Genomic DNA, 16,779 nt, shown 5'->3' with positions numbered 1-16,779 from the left:
CTCCCTTTTCTTAGAAAAGATTCGATAAATACCTAACGCTGATATGCGAGGTGACAACCTGGTGTCCTTTTCATCAGCACAACTAAATCTGAAAGATTAACTTGCTGCGTTAGGCAGTGAAACACAATTAGTGTGTTAAAAATGAGGTCTTGAATGGAGAATTTGATCAAACAATGACAGCTGGAAACACCTGGTCTTAATAACAGATTATGTCTCATTAACCATTGCTCCCAACATAAAACAAAAATATTTTATAGAAATAGGCTATTTAAGAAGAGTAATTAAACTATGTGCTCATATTTCTAAAATGAATTAAGAGATTTGGCTTTTGGCCAACACATCTGGATAATGAGATAGTTTCAGCTCACGGCACAGTTTGCTGCATGTGTGTGCAAACTCACACACATGCCTGCTCTGCTTCTCTCTAGATGCTTTAATGCCAATGTCTGTTTTAGCTTCCCCTTTCTGCTTTGCTGGTGAGCCCAAAGGAGTTGCTTCCAGATAAGATGTTTTAGACTCCAGGCTTTTTCAAACCTTTGACTTTCTTTTAATATCATCAAAAATAACAGCTGTGTTAATGGTTTGTGGGTATGGATACTAGACCAGAAACTGGAGTTGTTCTTTCATGTTGTATACCAAATTGCAGTATATTAGAAAACACCAACTTCAGAAGATACAGAGCTGGTTCTTTGGCCTGCAACATCTGATTGTCCACATTCTCCTAGTGCTTTAAAGAAGCAAAACCAAAAATGTGTTCTATACATACTCCTTTGACAATATTGTCATTTCCATTCATAAGCTTATTCTAGYATATCTCTTTTTTTTGATGCTGCGGTCTTTGAAAATGTCATACGGTTACTTAGTAAATCTCTCTTCAAAGTACTGAATCCTGAGGCTTGAACATCTTTGAAATTTCTTGCAGTGCTTTTATTCTCTTAAATGTTATTTTTATTTACATATGCAGAATTTTTGCTCCTATTCTCAGTGTCTTACATTGCATTTYTGCCTTTGATAAGATGAAACAGGAATTTGTGAACTTAAGTAGTAACCTGCTGCCATACTTTTTATGGTCTGAATATACATATTTTAACCTCAGATACCCTTTCCATAAAAACATGCCATCTAATCACTCCATTTTTTGGTATTTCTTCTTTTGCATCCTGTGTTTTCAGTATTATGCTATGTTAGACAGCTAGCTATTTAAAAATGTAGCTAGCAATTTAAAATAGCAAACTGTCTTTAAACCTTTTTCCAAGGCTGTACTTAGAAGGTTATTTGGCTTGCTTGCACCCAGTATTATTGTTTTGTTAGACTGAACAGTCTCTAGTTTTCTTCACCACTAGTTATGCTACTAGTTCTAATCTTACCTCTGGAGGGAGATGGTATGACTCTTACTGAATTTTTGTTGTTCTGCTCTTACAGTTTGAGGTTTGCATCCTTGTATGTTCTACTCAGAAGACAGTATTCTGATTACCCTATCTCAAAGACACAATAAGAAAATAAGCCCTGAGAATGAATAGAAAGATTTTTGARTGAAGGGATGCTTGGAGACATTCATGTTACTCTGAAAAATGAACAGTTYAGATAAAATAACCTTTTTCTTAATGTAAGAACAAAGAACTGTTGAATTTAAAGGGCAACCAATTTTATGTCAATAAATGAAAAATGTATTTTTTACGCAACATGTTATTAACCTGTGTCACTTGCTGACTTGAAGAAAAAAAAAGAGGCTAGACAATTAGTATTTATTATATGTATCTAATTCTTTTATAATAATGAATGTTTTCATTTACAAATAGGAGCTATGATGTTTGACAGTCTCGAGCTTTATCGTAAACCTAGCATTAACTGATGAAGTTACTCTTCTATAGGCTAGTTAATTGTTGTAATACAGCCTACATTTGATTTTTTGACACATCTCCTCACTGTTAATTGCCAGGTGTTGATTAAGGCACACCAGCTGCCTAATCTTCTGAAACTATTTTTCTATTCTCTATTTTCTGTATTAGCCTAATCTCTTATGAAGTTGTTACAGTGATGCTTATTACTATTTATTTACTGAGCCTTTCTTGAAATAATAAAACTTTAAGCTAGGTTAAATTTGGATTTTGTTTCCTCATGCTGATACTTTCTTTTTCTTTTATTTTTTTTCTGCTGTAGGAAACCTAAATCAAAGATGTAAGCTTTTACATCATGGTTTTCTGTTACAGACCTGAGACCATTTTAATTTCATCTTGCTTTAAGATCCAAACCTTGGTCTTGTTATGGAGAAAGCTGTGTCTATTGATTTTTATGGGTATTATATTTGAAGTTGACAGTTCTATTAACTACCAATGGCAGATCTTCAAGGGTAACTTAGAGGCTGTGAAACTTAAGTGATGTTATATGGGGACACAAGATAGTGAATAGATTGAATTTATCACTGGTGATATTTGCTCTTAGAAATTGTTATCACTGAACAAAGCAGACTTCATTCTAAAAATGATTGACTCATCCCTTCTGATAACTATTGATCATATGTAAAAAGAACCTGAGAACTGAAAAGAAGGGTATTTGAAATGGGAGAAGAAAAGAATAATTAAAGAGAAGGAAATAGCAAGTGGAGGAAATAGCTTCTGGTGTGTCCATGTGATAAGAAGTGCTAGACACTTACATGATATGATAATACAGGGATAAAATTTTCCAACAGAGGAGTAAGATGATAGTGAATTCAAAGTACTTCCACTGGCCATAAATGGTAAGAGAAAGGAAGCAGGTAGTGTGCTTGGATCAGCTTCTAAGTTGTCCAAGGTCATAGCTGGTGTGGTTGTGTTGGTCTGCTCCTTGTTGAAGGCTCTTGCTGAGCTTGTTATTCTTTCGTTACATTATGCTTGGGCTACTTCACTGTAGCTCTTGGTGGAGATTTGCGTACAACTCTCAGCTTGTACAATACACAGCTTTTTGTTGGCTCAATAATTTTTAAAAATTGTTCTTTTTCCAGCTCTGGTAGCTCCMTATCCCACAATATACTGAATCTTAAAAAATATATTTTTCTTTGTTATTACTGTTAGTACTGAAACAGTTCCAATTTAACAGAACCTATCTCAAATGATTGGTTTGCTTACCCTATTTGTTCTGCTTCTCAAGAATCTGTTCCTCAGATTAAACTGCACACCTGGTGGCAGAGCTTTTTCATTTCTTCCTGTTAAATTATCGAACAGACATCTCTGGAGACTTAATTTTTTTCAGAACTTCATTTTATTTATTTATGTATTTAATTTAAAGCATTTATCATTTGAAAACAGACTTGCCCACTTAGTTATCTTTAGTTGTGTTAATTGCTGTATAGCATTCTGTAGATGTGTTGAGAGTTAGGGTACTGTGCCTATTTWATCAGTTTGAATTAGAAATCCATATTCCTTCTTTAATGACAACAATTGTGCTCTAGTTTGGTAGATTCACACAATCGTTGTTTTAGAGTATAAATTATGTTATGTAGCAGTCATCATGACGACCACAGTTTGGGAAGGGACTTGAACCTTTTCTATAGTTTAAAAATTTTAATATTTAATGATAGGTATCATCATCTAGTCTGATAATATTTAAGATAATTTATTTGCTCTATRTTGTAATTATATATAATTACATAGGAAGTTCTAATAGTAAATATGCATTAACTTATTAATATTTTAAATGACTGAATTATTGTGTGGTATTATATAATGCGTTTGTCTTAGGTTTATTTATTCAAAAGTCATTCAAAAACTTGAGGTTTAAAGTAAGCTTTGTAGTTTTTTTGAAGGCAATACCTGTAGCTATATAAAGATATAAACATACTCTTGGATATTAAGGACAAGTTAAAAGCAAAAAAACAGACTACAGTAGCTCTATCTATAAATAAAGCCCAATAAGGTAATAGTGCTTGTTTTGTGAAAGATGGTTACAGTTCCTTGATGATTTCACAGATTGTTAACAGGAAAGAAAATAGTTATTTCATTCTAGTGCATGCTGAATGAATACTGCTGCATAGTGCATCACTATCTTAGGAATGTAAATTATAAAAATGTAAAGAAAAATTTAATGGATAAAATAAGAGTAGGAAAAAAGTAATAATTTCCATTCCACTTGAGGTTTCCTGAATTAATGAGACAGTTGACATCTCAAATTACAGTATGATTTTTCAGTAACTCTGGAATAATGGATATGCATTGAACAGTCTTTATTGAACATACAAAGCTATCAGTTGCACTATAAAAGTACCAGGTCGATTAAAAATATCAAGACAGTAATGTGTGGCCTTGTATGTAATCCAAAACTTGGGAAAATAGAACTAGAGGGGATCTGAAAAGTTAACCTACTTTTCCCTTTTTTTTCTTCTGCTCACTATTGAATCAATGACATAATGTAAATAAATMATTTGTTAGATAAGACCAGAGGTCCTTCAGCTTCTAGCCATCTCACATTGTGGTTAGTCTCAGATGATGAAGTGAAGATTTAAGAAGTCGAGTATGTCGATCTCTCTTCTGGTATGCTGTCCTGTCTACAGGCATTCAGTGATTTACAAATACTTTATTCAGTAACAAGGAGTAGCATTCAGACCATTTTGTTTAGCAGCTACACGGGAAAGAGGCGCTCATTCCTGTCCATACTTCTTTCAGCTGTTTCTACTCCAAGCTGAAGAAACCTAAACTTTTTAGTTTCTCCTTGTGTGGAAGCTGTTTTGTATTCCTAAGTGTCCTCATTATCCTTTCCTTTTTAAATTCACCTTATATTTTACTATCCAGTCAATCAGCCCTGTGAAATCTTTCTGCAAGTTCTTACAGTCTGCTGTGGTTTTGATTGTCCTGAATAACAGGTATCATCACCAAACTTCATCACCTTTTTCATCACCTGAAAATGTGTTCCCTTTATCAGCGTAAGGTACCGTTTATAAATATATTTAACAGTGGAAATTCTAATACAGAACATTGTGAAGCTTTGCTTTTAAATAACGTCCTTTGAGAAAGCTGATTATTTGTATCCTTTGTTAACCAACTAGTAATTAAAGAAGGGAACTTCCCATTTGTTCCTAGGGCAATTTTCCATATCTTTTCTGTTTGTTGGGTTTTTTTAATTTAAGTAGATTATATCAATTAGATTAGTGTCCGCATGCCTTTGAATCCTAATGCTTTTGTGAGTCGTGCCATCTCTCTACAAAGACTCTTCCCAGTATACTACAATTACTCAGGTGTATAAAAATTGTGTTCTTTGTTATGGTTGCATGAGTTTACCCACTACAAATATTAGCTGTATTGCCCTGTAATTCCCCAAAGTAGCCTCTGGCACATTTAAGGATTTATGTTGTGCTTGCCACCCTCTATTATTTTTGAACTGAAGACTATAAAAATAATATAATGGATGCTGAACCATGTAAAAGAAGTTATATAGTGGAATTTTTTTGTTGTTTTTGAAACTGTAACAAAAATCTTCTCTTTGTGGCAGCTTGTTTGAAAATTTCTTTCAGTGGCACTTCAGTTTGAAGACAATCCCTAAGCTTTATTCCTTGATTAAAAAAAAAAAAAAAAAAGAAAGAAAGAGATAAGAACATTTTAAATTCAGAATGAAAATAATTTATTTTTCAAATGTCATCCTTTGATACTGCTTTTACGACTTGATCATCTCTTATTTTTCTGTTGGAAGACTTTTTGTTTCTTTTTGGTTTCTGTGTTTAKAAAATATTGTTTCAGCATTTATCTTTGGTATGATCTCCCTCAAAATAAGCTTTTGCCATGCCTAGTTATGTTATTACAGTTGACTTCCCAAGTTTATGCTGTTTTTTTAATTCAGTCCTGTTTAGCCAGGATTTTTGACTTCTGAAGGATGTCTTTATCTTTAATAACCTCTAAAATCTTCTGAATAATCATGCTTGGGATATTTGATCTTTTAGATTTTCTTGGYTCATAGTATACATGTACTCTTAGCCTGCAATATGATTTCACATAAGTCTTCATGCTGTTCATTATTACTTTACCCTTTTGTCTACTCAATTTCCTCTTAATGAACCACATTTCACACTTTCTGAAGTTGAAGATTGCGGTAATTTTTTTTTATTTTCCTTTTTTGCTGAAATATTAAATTTAAATATATTATGGTCACTCTTATATGTCTTAGCAGGACACTGTCTGCAGACTTTTCAGCATTTAAAAAATTGCTCTATCAACTTTGGGTTTTGACTCAAAGAATTCAGTATTTATCACATCTAAACRTTTGTCATCTGCATCATTCCATCTGTGTAACTGGGAGCCTGTTGAAATTTCTCATTAGAAATTATTGCCCTACTGACTTAGATGTGTACAAAGAAATTGAAGACTATGGTTCTTTATAGTTTACTAGCCTTTTTTTTTTGTTTTTTAAAAAAGGCATGGTAATGATTCTACATTCTTCTTAGACAATTTGTAGCAGTGTTTACAGTCCTTAATGTTAGAATGGCCTTTTTATTATTTAGCTTGCATTTCTTCTGCAGTTTAAATCTTCTTGTTTTCCTTTTATCCCACATAGGCTTTTCAGGTTGCTAAAATCTTTTGAGTTTTTGCAAACTGCCAGAATATTTTCCCTATTTTGGTCTATTTCTAAAAATAAAATAAAATAAAATAAAATAAAATGACTTTTTCTAGGCCTCTAGCCTTTTTGCCCTTCTCCACTTTTTGTCCAGTTAGTTTGCATTTTCTTGATTTGCAGTATGCTAGATAGGATGCTAGGATATAAGGCCATCTAAAGTCTTACATGAGAATATTTCTATTCTTCCACAAACTTGTAAGTCAGCTTATACTGGTACATATCTTCTGTATATGTGTAGGTTTCAGTATATATAAATAAAATAATTTCTCTCTCTCTCTCTCTCTTTGTTTGTGAACTACTCTGCACCTGGCAAGATAAAGATGAATAGATACCTCACTACATTCATCTGGAGAAAGTCATGTGTACAGAGCACTAACTTTTAAACAGTGGCTCARTGTTTGGTGGTTGTTTCAGTTATCAGGTTATTTAGTTATTAGATATGCTCGATGCTAGCATATCTGGACAGCTATGAAGAAACTCACAGGGCAGCATTTATCAGGAAGCTGAGAAAGTGATTTATGAGGCAAAACTATTTGATATTTCTTTGACTTTTCCCTGGTGGCTTCAGCTGTTGAAATTGTTTTTACCTTTTATCACAGCCTGGAACTTTGATTAGTCATAGGCTAAGCATTAGAATATGTACAAATGTCTACCTGTTTTTTCACATGCAGAAAAAAATGGCTAACATCCTAGCAGCTTCACTAGTTACCTCTTCATTGTTCTATCTGTAATATTCTGTTTGCATTTATATCTCGTTTAAAAACGCAGCACACGCTGCTGTTTTTTTTCCTCACAGTGTATTCTTTCTCCATCCCGTTACCCTTTGCATTTGCTCATTTAACCCTGACCATTTTGTCGCCGTTGTTATGTCCTCAAAATAACAGTGCTTTTAGTGCCGTGCCGTTAACTATAGTTGTCAGTCTGAAGAGCGTAGCGGCGACGTGTGGAAACGTTGTCCCCTTGCTCTGTTTGCCTCTGCCGCGAGCGAGGTTGGAACTTAAGTATGTGGCAAGCAGCAGCTAGAGGCAGAGGGTCTTTTCGTCCTTTTGTGCTTACTCGGCTCCTCTTCCCGACAGAGAGAAGCGCCTTCTGTTTTGAAGCAAATATCTGAGGCAGATCCAGAGCTGATCCTGGTAGTAAGTGTGTAGAGTGTTTTAGGCAGAATGCTGCTCTGGCTGCCTGGCCCTGGAAGGGGCGCAGGGGGTAACTGGTAATGGGGCCAGGCCAGCRCTAGGCAGCTTGGTTTAAAATCTGCAAAATGAGAGAGAAAGCAGATTTTTCATGGAGCTGGACAGTTTTTTTCTTCCATAACATCTACCTTTTGTGTGACTTTTCTCGAAGAACGTTATTAAGCTATTGGAGCGAGCATACTGTAGTACCTGCAGAATTTTCAGACTATTGGGGCTTTCTGGGACCGGCTTTCATTAGGCGAGGACGGCAAATGTAAAGCAGGCACATCAGTTGTTTAGAAAATAGCTTCCGTTTGAGATTAATAAAGTTGTTTKATAAAACTTGACTAAAGGCTGTCCTAAAGACTGTCCTAATATCACCAAATCTAGTGATGTCCCTGTTGTTTGCTCTGATTTAAATTAACTTCTGTCTTCCAGTGTAATCAAGAAGCTTACAGACTTRTATCTTTTTTTTTTCCAGAAAATTACTTATTTCTCCTATGAAGAATTTTTGTCTTTTCTCTTTTGTATTTACATGATCTGCTTAAATGCCTAAAAATGGACTTTACAATAGCTAGGGTATAGTCAAGTATTTAAGCAGCTATTTGGGAGGTGGAAGTGATGATTCTGCTCCCGTTTTGTCCTTTTTCTCCTTCTGTCTGAAGGACTGCAATTTGCGGAGTGCCTTCAGCACTGAGCTGTATGAAAATGCTCCTGTTCTTTCTTCTCCCTTTCCCTTGGAGTGCTCCAGTCTCCTACCCTTAACTGAATGCTTTTACTCCAGCATATTTTTACAGAAGAGTATATTTTTCTAAATTAAAGTTGTGGCTGCAGCCATGGTTTTTTTCCATGAACTTAGAAGTGTTAGCGCTGGACATGAACTAAACAAACCARGGATAAAAATTGGGGATTAAAAATGCATTGTCCAGGGATTCTGCCTGCATTTGGATATAGAATAAATGTTAAATCATCCATCTGTAGTGAAATGGGAGCATTTTGGGGCATGCTCTGAAGCATAACTATGTATGAGCCTAGAACTCTACTGATAAAAACTTAGGTGCCTATAGGATTTTAGGTGATGAAGGGCAAACTAGGAGTTCAGGGATTATGCTTTTCTGCCCAAACTAGAATGACCTCACTTGCAGGTAATTCCTTGAGCTGGGTGTTTGCTTCTGGGCTTGCAGTTCTGAAGAAACCCMCTATAAGGACTTACATTAGCTGGCAAAAAGGTTTCCAAGGAAATTCAGGGGTCTCTTCAGTTCTTATGTACTATCCATTCACCTGTCACTCACTGACTGAACAGATACCAGGCAACTGAGAGGTTTTTGATAAAGAACAACTAATGATACCAGTGGTTTGGATATTAGTCACCTTCTTATCTACACCTTCTTATCTATGGTAGGGACCACTCTGTAAATTTCTTTTCTGGTGAGCAACATTTAATGTGTTCACAGCTCCTCTGTTTTTCCTCTTTGTAAGATAATCTCAGAAGAAGTATCAAGTCATGGCTTGTGGGCTTTCTGGTATGTTATTTTCCTTCAGCTGAAGCAGAGATGAGGAGGATAATGGAAAATGGACATGCACTTTTCTTTGATAGCCTCCCTATGTAAGTTGTGACATAGATCAGGTGATACCTCTTCAGATCAGTAATAATCTGCCTCTCCAAGTCTGAGCTGAAAGTTAAAAAGCAATCAAAAAAACCCCTCAAACCAAAAAACCCCAGATATCCCAGCCTCCCAATTTCAGGCCTTGTTTTCTACTAGTTTGTGACATGATGCTTTGTGTACTGCAGGGCTGTAAAACAAGTTGTGTTTTGAATTCTAATAGAGGCTATAAAAGGAGAAGGACACTATCTATTTTGAGTTTCCTTTTAGTCTTTTTATTAGTCCTTTTATTCAGTTTAAATAAAGGATATATTTCAGACAGAGGATTCAGTTGACTGGCTGTGTTATTTCCTAATCAGGCAACTCCTGCTTGCAAGTTTTGAACTTGTACAACACCTATAATAGGCATGAAAGGGTCAAATTAAAAAAGAATACAGAAAGTCATCTTTTCTCTGCTCAGAGATCRTGGAAAGGTCTCCATGCTGTCAGGTAATACTAATTACAAAATAGCTGGCAAGATGATGCACCTATCTGTTTGACTCATTAAAGAGGATAATGTAGAACTTGCTGGCCACAACAATAACAGTAAACAAACTTTTTGCTAATAAAACACTTCTTGCTGATAATTATAGAGTAGAAAATTGCTATAAAGCTGTTAACTGATAATACAAAGGATGTTCATCTGAACATGCATTTACAAGAAAATCATGTTTATGTGGTGGTATGGGTGAAAAAAAAACATTTTTTTAATAAGTGTTTGACAGAGCTTAAAATTTCACTCAACCGTAGTATTCCAAGGCCAAATGATACTAATTTATTTTTAAATCTGTCTTCAGTGTGGTTGTTCAGCTTGTTGAACTATCTATAGCTCTTCTGGCATTCTGACATTAATGATAACAAGGGGAAGCTTGATTTAATTGGCAGAAAAAGCCTTTAGGCAACAGCTTACTGAAATATCTGAATATCTGAAGAAAAAGAAAAGGCCCTTGAAGTGAGAGTCAACAGTATATATGGAGCATTTGAGAAGTTGGCTCTCTCTGTTCACTAAAAGCTACCTGCTTACATCAGGAAAAAAAAAGAAAAAAAAAAGTTTCAGTATGTGTTCCTACTGTCTTCTGTCCTAGGCTTTGGGAGAATGAAGTTTTTACTCGTTTCATTTGCCCATTTCCCTATGTAATCTCACTAGTTTATGGCATAATTTGAGAAAGATTTTTGCAATTCTTCTTTGGGTAGTAAATTGGGGTAAGAAATTGCAAGCGCAAGATTAAAGGTAGTGTTTTGGCCTGTAGTGTTTTTTCATTACTTTGTATAATATATAAAATGGAAAATACAATGCTACATACATCTCTTGGTTTTCTGAGCTTAGTATGCCTGGAGGAAAATTGTAGCTCTACTCTTAAGCTAAGCAGACTTCTCCATATTGCTGTATATAAAGGCAGTATTATCTACTGAGATATTCAGACATATTTCTTGTGGGGATGAGGCTTTATGGGAAAGAGTCAAGAATACAAACTTGATTCTTTTTGGAAAATGTTTCTTTACCCTGGATTTTACTAGCTGGATGCATTGTCAATATTTCTTACTTTGAGTGTGGAAAAGAGGAAAGCCTAAAGTGAAGGAAACTATTACTACCTGCTTTGAATTAAAATGAACATGCAGCATGGGAAGAATCTGTTAATTTAAGTAATTAGGATTTCAGATATTTATTTGGTGTGGGATTAGGTGTTTCTTTGATTTTTGTCTGTCATGCTTTTAAAACTTTATCTTAAAACCTGATTAGGTTTCAAGCCTTCAGGAAGATGAACAAGTGATCCTTGTCAGAACAGATCAAACTGGAAGGGCATGGCCTGTGACAACACCAGCTGAACCACTGGAGCCAAAAGGAGGAAGAAAAAAGCGACAGATGGTAAGTTTCTCAAATGTGAGCAAGTATAATTCTTAAATGATTTTGTAGATTTGCTTTTATGATGCCATAGTTAGTGTCTTATAAGAATGTCATTCAGTTCCGTTCAGGTAATGATTGTAATTAAGTGTTAGAGTACATATTTATTAAGCACATAGTAAGTTTATTTTCAGACTTATGTTTCCCTAGAGACCACTTTAGGGCTTATTTGAATGCACATTCAAAGAATGTGAGTCCCCCCCCCCCCCTTTTTTTTTAAACAAAGTCCAGGCTTGCTTAGAAAGATCACAGACCTTTTGATGAACCTTGACGGTTCTAGGTTGTAATGAAAATTCAAATCTTCTATATAAGAACATCGAATCCTCTGCTGTAACTTTGCATGTAGGCAGGCAGGGTGCTGTGCAGTATTCATTCATTAGCTCTTCCCCCCCCCCCTTTTTTTTTTTTTCTTCCAAATGATCATAATCTCTGAGCTAAATAGCTTATATTTGGTAAAGCCTGTAAATAATGAAGATTAGCAGAGCTGAATATTTGCAAAATAAGAAAGATTTTATTGAGAGAGTCAGGTCTCAGAAGTTACTTTTATTTTCTCTTGATCAAAAATAATAATGATAATACTAAAAATTATCACTTAATCTTTACAGCAAAGTGATAATGTGTTGGTCTCCATATATTCTAGGAACAGGTCTGTAGTCACTATATGAGGTGACTATCAGTTGGTTATAACTTGTATCAGTTGATTGGATGTGTTTGTGTGTGGCTTGCTGTCTTTAGCTTGTACTTGTCGCAAATGAGATTTTATTTTAATGAATTTGGAAAATATCTTGTTCTGGGGGGACAAAGGACAAGAAGGAGACTGGGTGAGCATTTTACTTTCTGTGGCAAGCAAATATGCTAAAAGTATGTAAACTAACATTTTGAACTTCTTGGGGTAATAGGAGCTGAGAAGAGCTCATATTTCTAGCAAGTATGTTCTTGGTTAGTAGGACAGATCAATTTGTAATACTGCCATGGAAGAATGAAAAGAGCAAGAGATAAGAAATTTGTTTGTCTTCCTCCTGTTGTTTCTATTTTGGAAAAATGTTGTCCCTGTTATATTAATGACCTCTTCCCATATGCTCCTTCAGTATTTAGTTGTAGTGCTTTCCTGAAGGATAAACTCTATTCTCTTGTGTACTTTATCTAAGATGGCAGGGTGTCAACTTTATGCAAGTTTTCATTAGTGTCTCTGGTTACTTTTCCTTCTGGCTTAGCTGTCATGGATGCCTTGGGAATTCAAAAACTTTTTGTAAATAATGAATCTTTGTGTAATGTTCCCTCTGTATGAACTGATTTACTATTTCAGCAAATTTCTGTATTTCTTTCCTGCGTAGTAATGTTATAGCTCTGATAGACTAAGGAGGTAAGATATGTAGTGATTGTGAGGAGAACTAATATTTTTATTTAAACCTACTAATATAATCAGAAAAAGTGGAAGTATGTTCCTTTCCTTAGGTCCTTAGAAGAAGCGATAAGCCCAGCTGTTTCAGACTTGTGCTTAGCTTGGTTCTTGTTTGATTTTAGACATGCTGAAATGATCAAGATCTGAATTTCATACTTGATCTTTCTCAACAGGTTACTATTCACTTTCAATCTGTTCATTTCCAGGTCACTACGCATATAGATAAAGAAAGAGTCAGGTATTTTCAGGATGATGATCATATGAGCCTGAAAGATTTAGTCAAAAATGAGAAGATGAGAACAGCAGAAGATCAAAACACACTATTCATGCGTATGGCATCGAAGGTAAGGTGTGGCTTTCTATTAAGCATTTTATAATCAGAAATATCAGGGAAGACATGGAACCTCAGAACATTAGGTGCTTTGCTTTTGGGTGAGAATTTTGATTAAGTCTTGAATAAACTTCAGACTGTTCTGAGATGATCTTGGTAGACGTTTTCAGTGTGATAGAAACCTGTCTCAGATGAGTGATGCACTACACTCATAAGAAAGAAGCAGAAATGTGTTTTATTGATATAAGGCAACGAAGTTCAATGATAAATAATGGTTCARTGATAAATGCAGTGGTTTAACAAGATTTGTTAGCAAAGTACACTTGGTTATTTACTGCATAGAGAACAGACAAAATTGTCAAGGAGACCCTTCCGTTGAGGTGTGAGGTTCAGAGTACACCCCATTGCTTTACAAACTTATCCTCAGAGGAGTCTGTGTGCTGCTGGATACAATCTTAGTCCCAGACTTGGTCAGTGGTTTATGTCTGAAGGATTATGTGCACAATCAGTCAGAGATGCAATTTAGCAAAGTATGCAAAGTTTCAACATGATATTAGTCACTTGCTGAGGATCTGTCGAGAGTAAGGAATCTCTCAACCTCAAGGAGTAACCTCGAGGAGCATCCCTACTGAGATGCAGCCCACTGTCATGCGAGAGAGCTCAATGGGCTCTGGGCTGCCCTCTGTTTATGGAGTAAGATGATTTACTCCTAGTAATATTTGCATACACTCATACTCATATTTGCATACCAGCTGTATTTTGGTTGACGCATGCTCAATTAGCCCTTGGCTATTTTGCTGTTGTTTGTCTCCTCAGATTCCAATCTGAGCTGGATGTAGCCATCAGAACTGCTACTGGTGGTTATCGACTGAGCTGGGTGGGGGGAGAGGTGGTATGTTCAGTTCCTTTATAGGAATTGATCATTGATTGTGCTAGTCCTCTGCCAGATTTTGATGCATTTGAGGTAAATACGTGTAGTGTGTGTTGTAGGTTAGTAGGTAGCTAGTGCCCAAGAAAGCATGCATTTCCCAAATTGTGATAAATAAGAGCATTTTCTTAGTGTTCCTCTCTTCCATCTCTTAGTTACCAGAATCAATGAGATTTGAAGTAAACTACATGAAACTCCATCAAGACATGCTGAGTAGTAAGATAATTTATACTCACAGCCAACACAGATTTATATGTTACGGTTCAATGATTGATTCCACCTGAAAGAGAGGCCAGCCCATAGACAGATATTGCAGTGCAAAATCATAGAATCACAGAATAGTTGAGGTTGGAAGGGACCTTTGGAGATCATCTAGTCCAACCTCCCTGCTCAAGCAGGGTCATCTAGAGCACATTGCACAGAATCGTGTCCAGGCAGGTCTTGAAGATCTCCAGAGAAGGAGACTCCACAACCTCTCTGGGCAACCTGTTCCAGTGCTCTGTCACCCTCACAGTAAAGAAGTTTTTTTCCTCTTGTTCAGATAGAATTTCCCATACTTCAGTTTGTGCCTGTTGCCTCTTGTCCTGTTGCTGGGCACTACTGAAAAGAGTCCAGCCCCACCCTCTTTACACCCTCCCTTCAGATAGTTATGTACATTGATGAGACCCTCTCTCTCCCCCCAGTCTTCTCATCTTCAGGYTGAACAGTCCCAACTCTCTCAGCTTTTCCTTGTATGACAGGTGCTTCAGTCCCTTAATCATCTTTGTAACCCTCTGCTAGACTTACTCCAGTAGCTCCGTATCTCTTTAGTACTGGGGAGCCCAGAACTGGACACAATCATCCAGATGTGGCCTCACCAGAGCTGAGAAGAGCGGCAGGATCACCTCCCTTGACCTGCAGGCAACACTCTTCCTAACGCACCCCAGGAGACCATTGGCCTTCTTGGCCACAAGAGCACATTGCTGCGTCATGGTCACCTTGTTGTCCACCAGCACTCCCAGCTCCGCAGAGCTGCTTTCCAGCAGGTCAGCCCCCAACTGGTACGAATGCATGGGGTTATTTCTCCCTAGGTGCAGGACCCTGCACTTGCCCTTGTTGAAATTCATGAGGTTCCTTTCTGCCTAATTCTCCAACCTGTCAGGTGTCTCTGAAGGGCAGCACAGCCCTCTGATGTATCAGCCATTCCTCTCAAGTTTTCAGGTCATTGATGGATAAGTTTGAACAAGACTGACCTCAGTGCTGAGCCCTGGGGAACCCCACTAGCTACAGGCTTCCAACTATTTCATCAGTCTCCACTGATGATAACCCTCTGAGCTCTGCCTTTCAGCCAGTTTGCAATCCACCTCAYTGTCCACTCCTCTAGCCCACGCTTCCTGAGCTTCTCTAGAAGGATGTGATGGGAGACAGTGTCAAAAGCCTTGCTGAAGTCAAGGTACACAACGTCCACTGCTCTCCCCTCATCTGTCCAGCCAGTCATGCCGTCATAGAAGGCTATCAGATTGGTTAAGCGTGATTTCCCCTTGGTGAATTCATGCTGACCACTCCTGCTCACCACTTTTCCACCATATACCTATAGCTTATGTCCAGGTTGAAAATGGATGATTAATTCCTGTCATCCAAACTGAGTAATGAAGGATGCTTTCTATGTCTGATATGGAAGTCTTTGACAGAGAGGACTTTCAATAGCCGGGACACACAGTATCCCTAACATGCTTCAAATTCTACTGCTCCACTGTTTTGTGCACCACTAAGTAGGTTTTGAAAAATGATTGTAAGCATGGATTTCAATTGAAGAGGAATAATAACAAGTCATTAAAACCAAGTGATCCTCACTTAGAGATCTGAAAAGCCGAGTGTGACAACTAAGCTATGAACTGCTGAGTATAACCTATTTATTTATTTATCCTTGATCCTGAGGAATAGAAGATGGCAAATACTGAAATCTTTTAAAAGAAACTAAAGGTCTGGAATGAAGGATCGATTTTTATTATAAAAGGAATTTATGAGTAGGTTCCTCAGGAATCTCTTCTGTTCAAGACGCTCATGAACAATCTGGAAGAAGGGATTTTTTGTGAGCTGACATTTTGTTACTGTTACATAATTATTCAGGATAGTCAAAGCTAGAGGTCACAATAAAGAATTTTAAAACCCGCAATACAAAGCTGGAATTTTTCTAATGTCATGAACTTTTTATCTGAACTTATTCATGAAGTTTACTCTATGCATTTGAAAGGTGCGAGTCATCTGTCTTATTTTGAATGTCTACTGAAATATTCTGATGGCTATAAAAGGAATTGAGATGACCAGTTCAGACACAGGAGATAATGCCATAAATCCCTAAAATTAGGAGGAATAGTTCCCACCATACGCATCTGGTCAATCCATGATGAATCCATGCTTTGAATCTTACCTCAGCTCAAGGATCCCCCTGCAGAGCTGTACAGAGGAGGATGGTCAGAGGCACAGAATGGTGTCTCTGTGAAGAAAATCTAATAGCTTGACAAGTGATAGAAGTCCCAATTGTCATAAAATTAAAATGGAAAATTAGAATTTTTCATAATATCATGGTGAAATGATCACAGAGCAGAGAATTTAACATGAAGAAAAGGAAACAAACTTTTTTTCTCCAAAAAGTACATAGGGAAAATGTAGAACTTGTGCTGTAGAGCACAAGATGYTGTGGAGACTAGAATGGTGAACAGGAAGAAAGGGATACAGCAACAGTAAAGTATGGTTTAATTTTGGCTCAGGTTTTCCACAGTGAATTGCTGAGGGCTGCAAGTGTGTAGCAGTAGTGTCACTTCTAGGTGCTCTGGTTGTTATACTT

The 16,779-nt window shown here is 36.7% G+C and overlaps 1 protein-coding gene across 2 annotated transcripts in view; it reads left to right on the top strand.

The window, feature by feature from the left end:
- The window catches only part of CWF19L2 (CWF19 like cell cycle control factor 2), an 83,867-nt gene that overhangs the window by 36,046 nt on the left and 31,042 nt on the right, over positions 1 to 16,779 (top strand). For both annotated transcript variants that reach the window (XM_085309046.1, XM_085309045.1), the window contains exons 11-12: positions 11,130 to 11,255; positions 12,900 to 13,037. In XM_085309046.1, the coding sequence (XP_085165172.1) occupies positions 11,130 to 11,255; positions 12,900 to 13,037 (264 nt within the window). The remainder of the gene's footprint in view (positions 1 to 11,129; positions 11,256 to 12,899; positions 13,038 to 16,779) is intronic.

This window comes from Rhea americana, unplaced genomic scaffold (genome assembly GCF_003343005.1).
Source record: "Rhea americana isolate MKP2758 unplaced genomic scaffold, rheAme1 scaffold_29, whole genome shotgun sequence".
NCBI classification, from domain to species: Eukaryota; Metazoa; Chordata; class Aves; order Rheiformes; family Rheidae; genus Rhea; species Rhea americana.
Note: the sequence above shows the minus strand (reverse complement) of the source record. Positions and strands in the feature narration are given on the sequence as shown.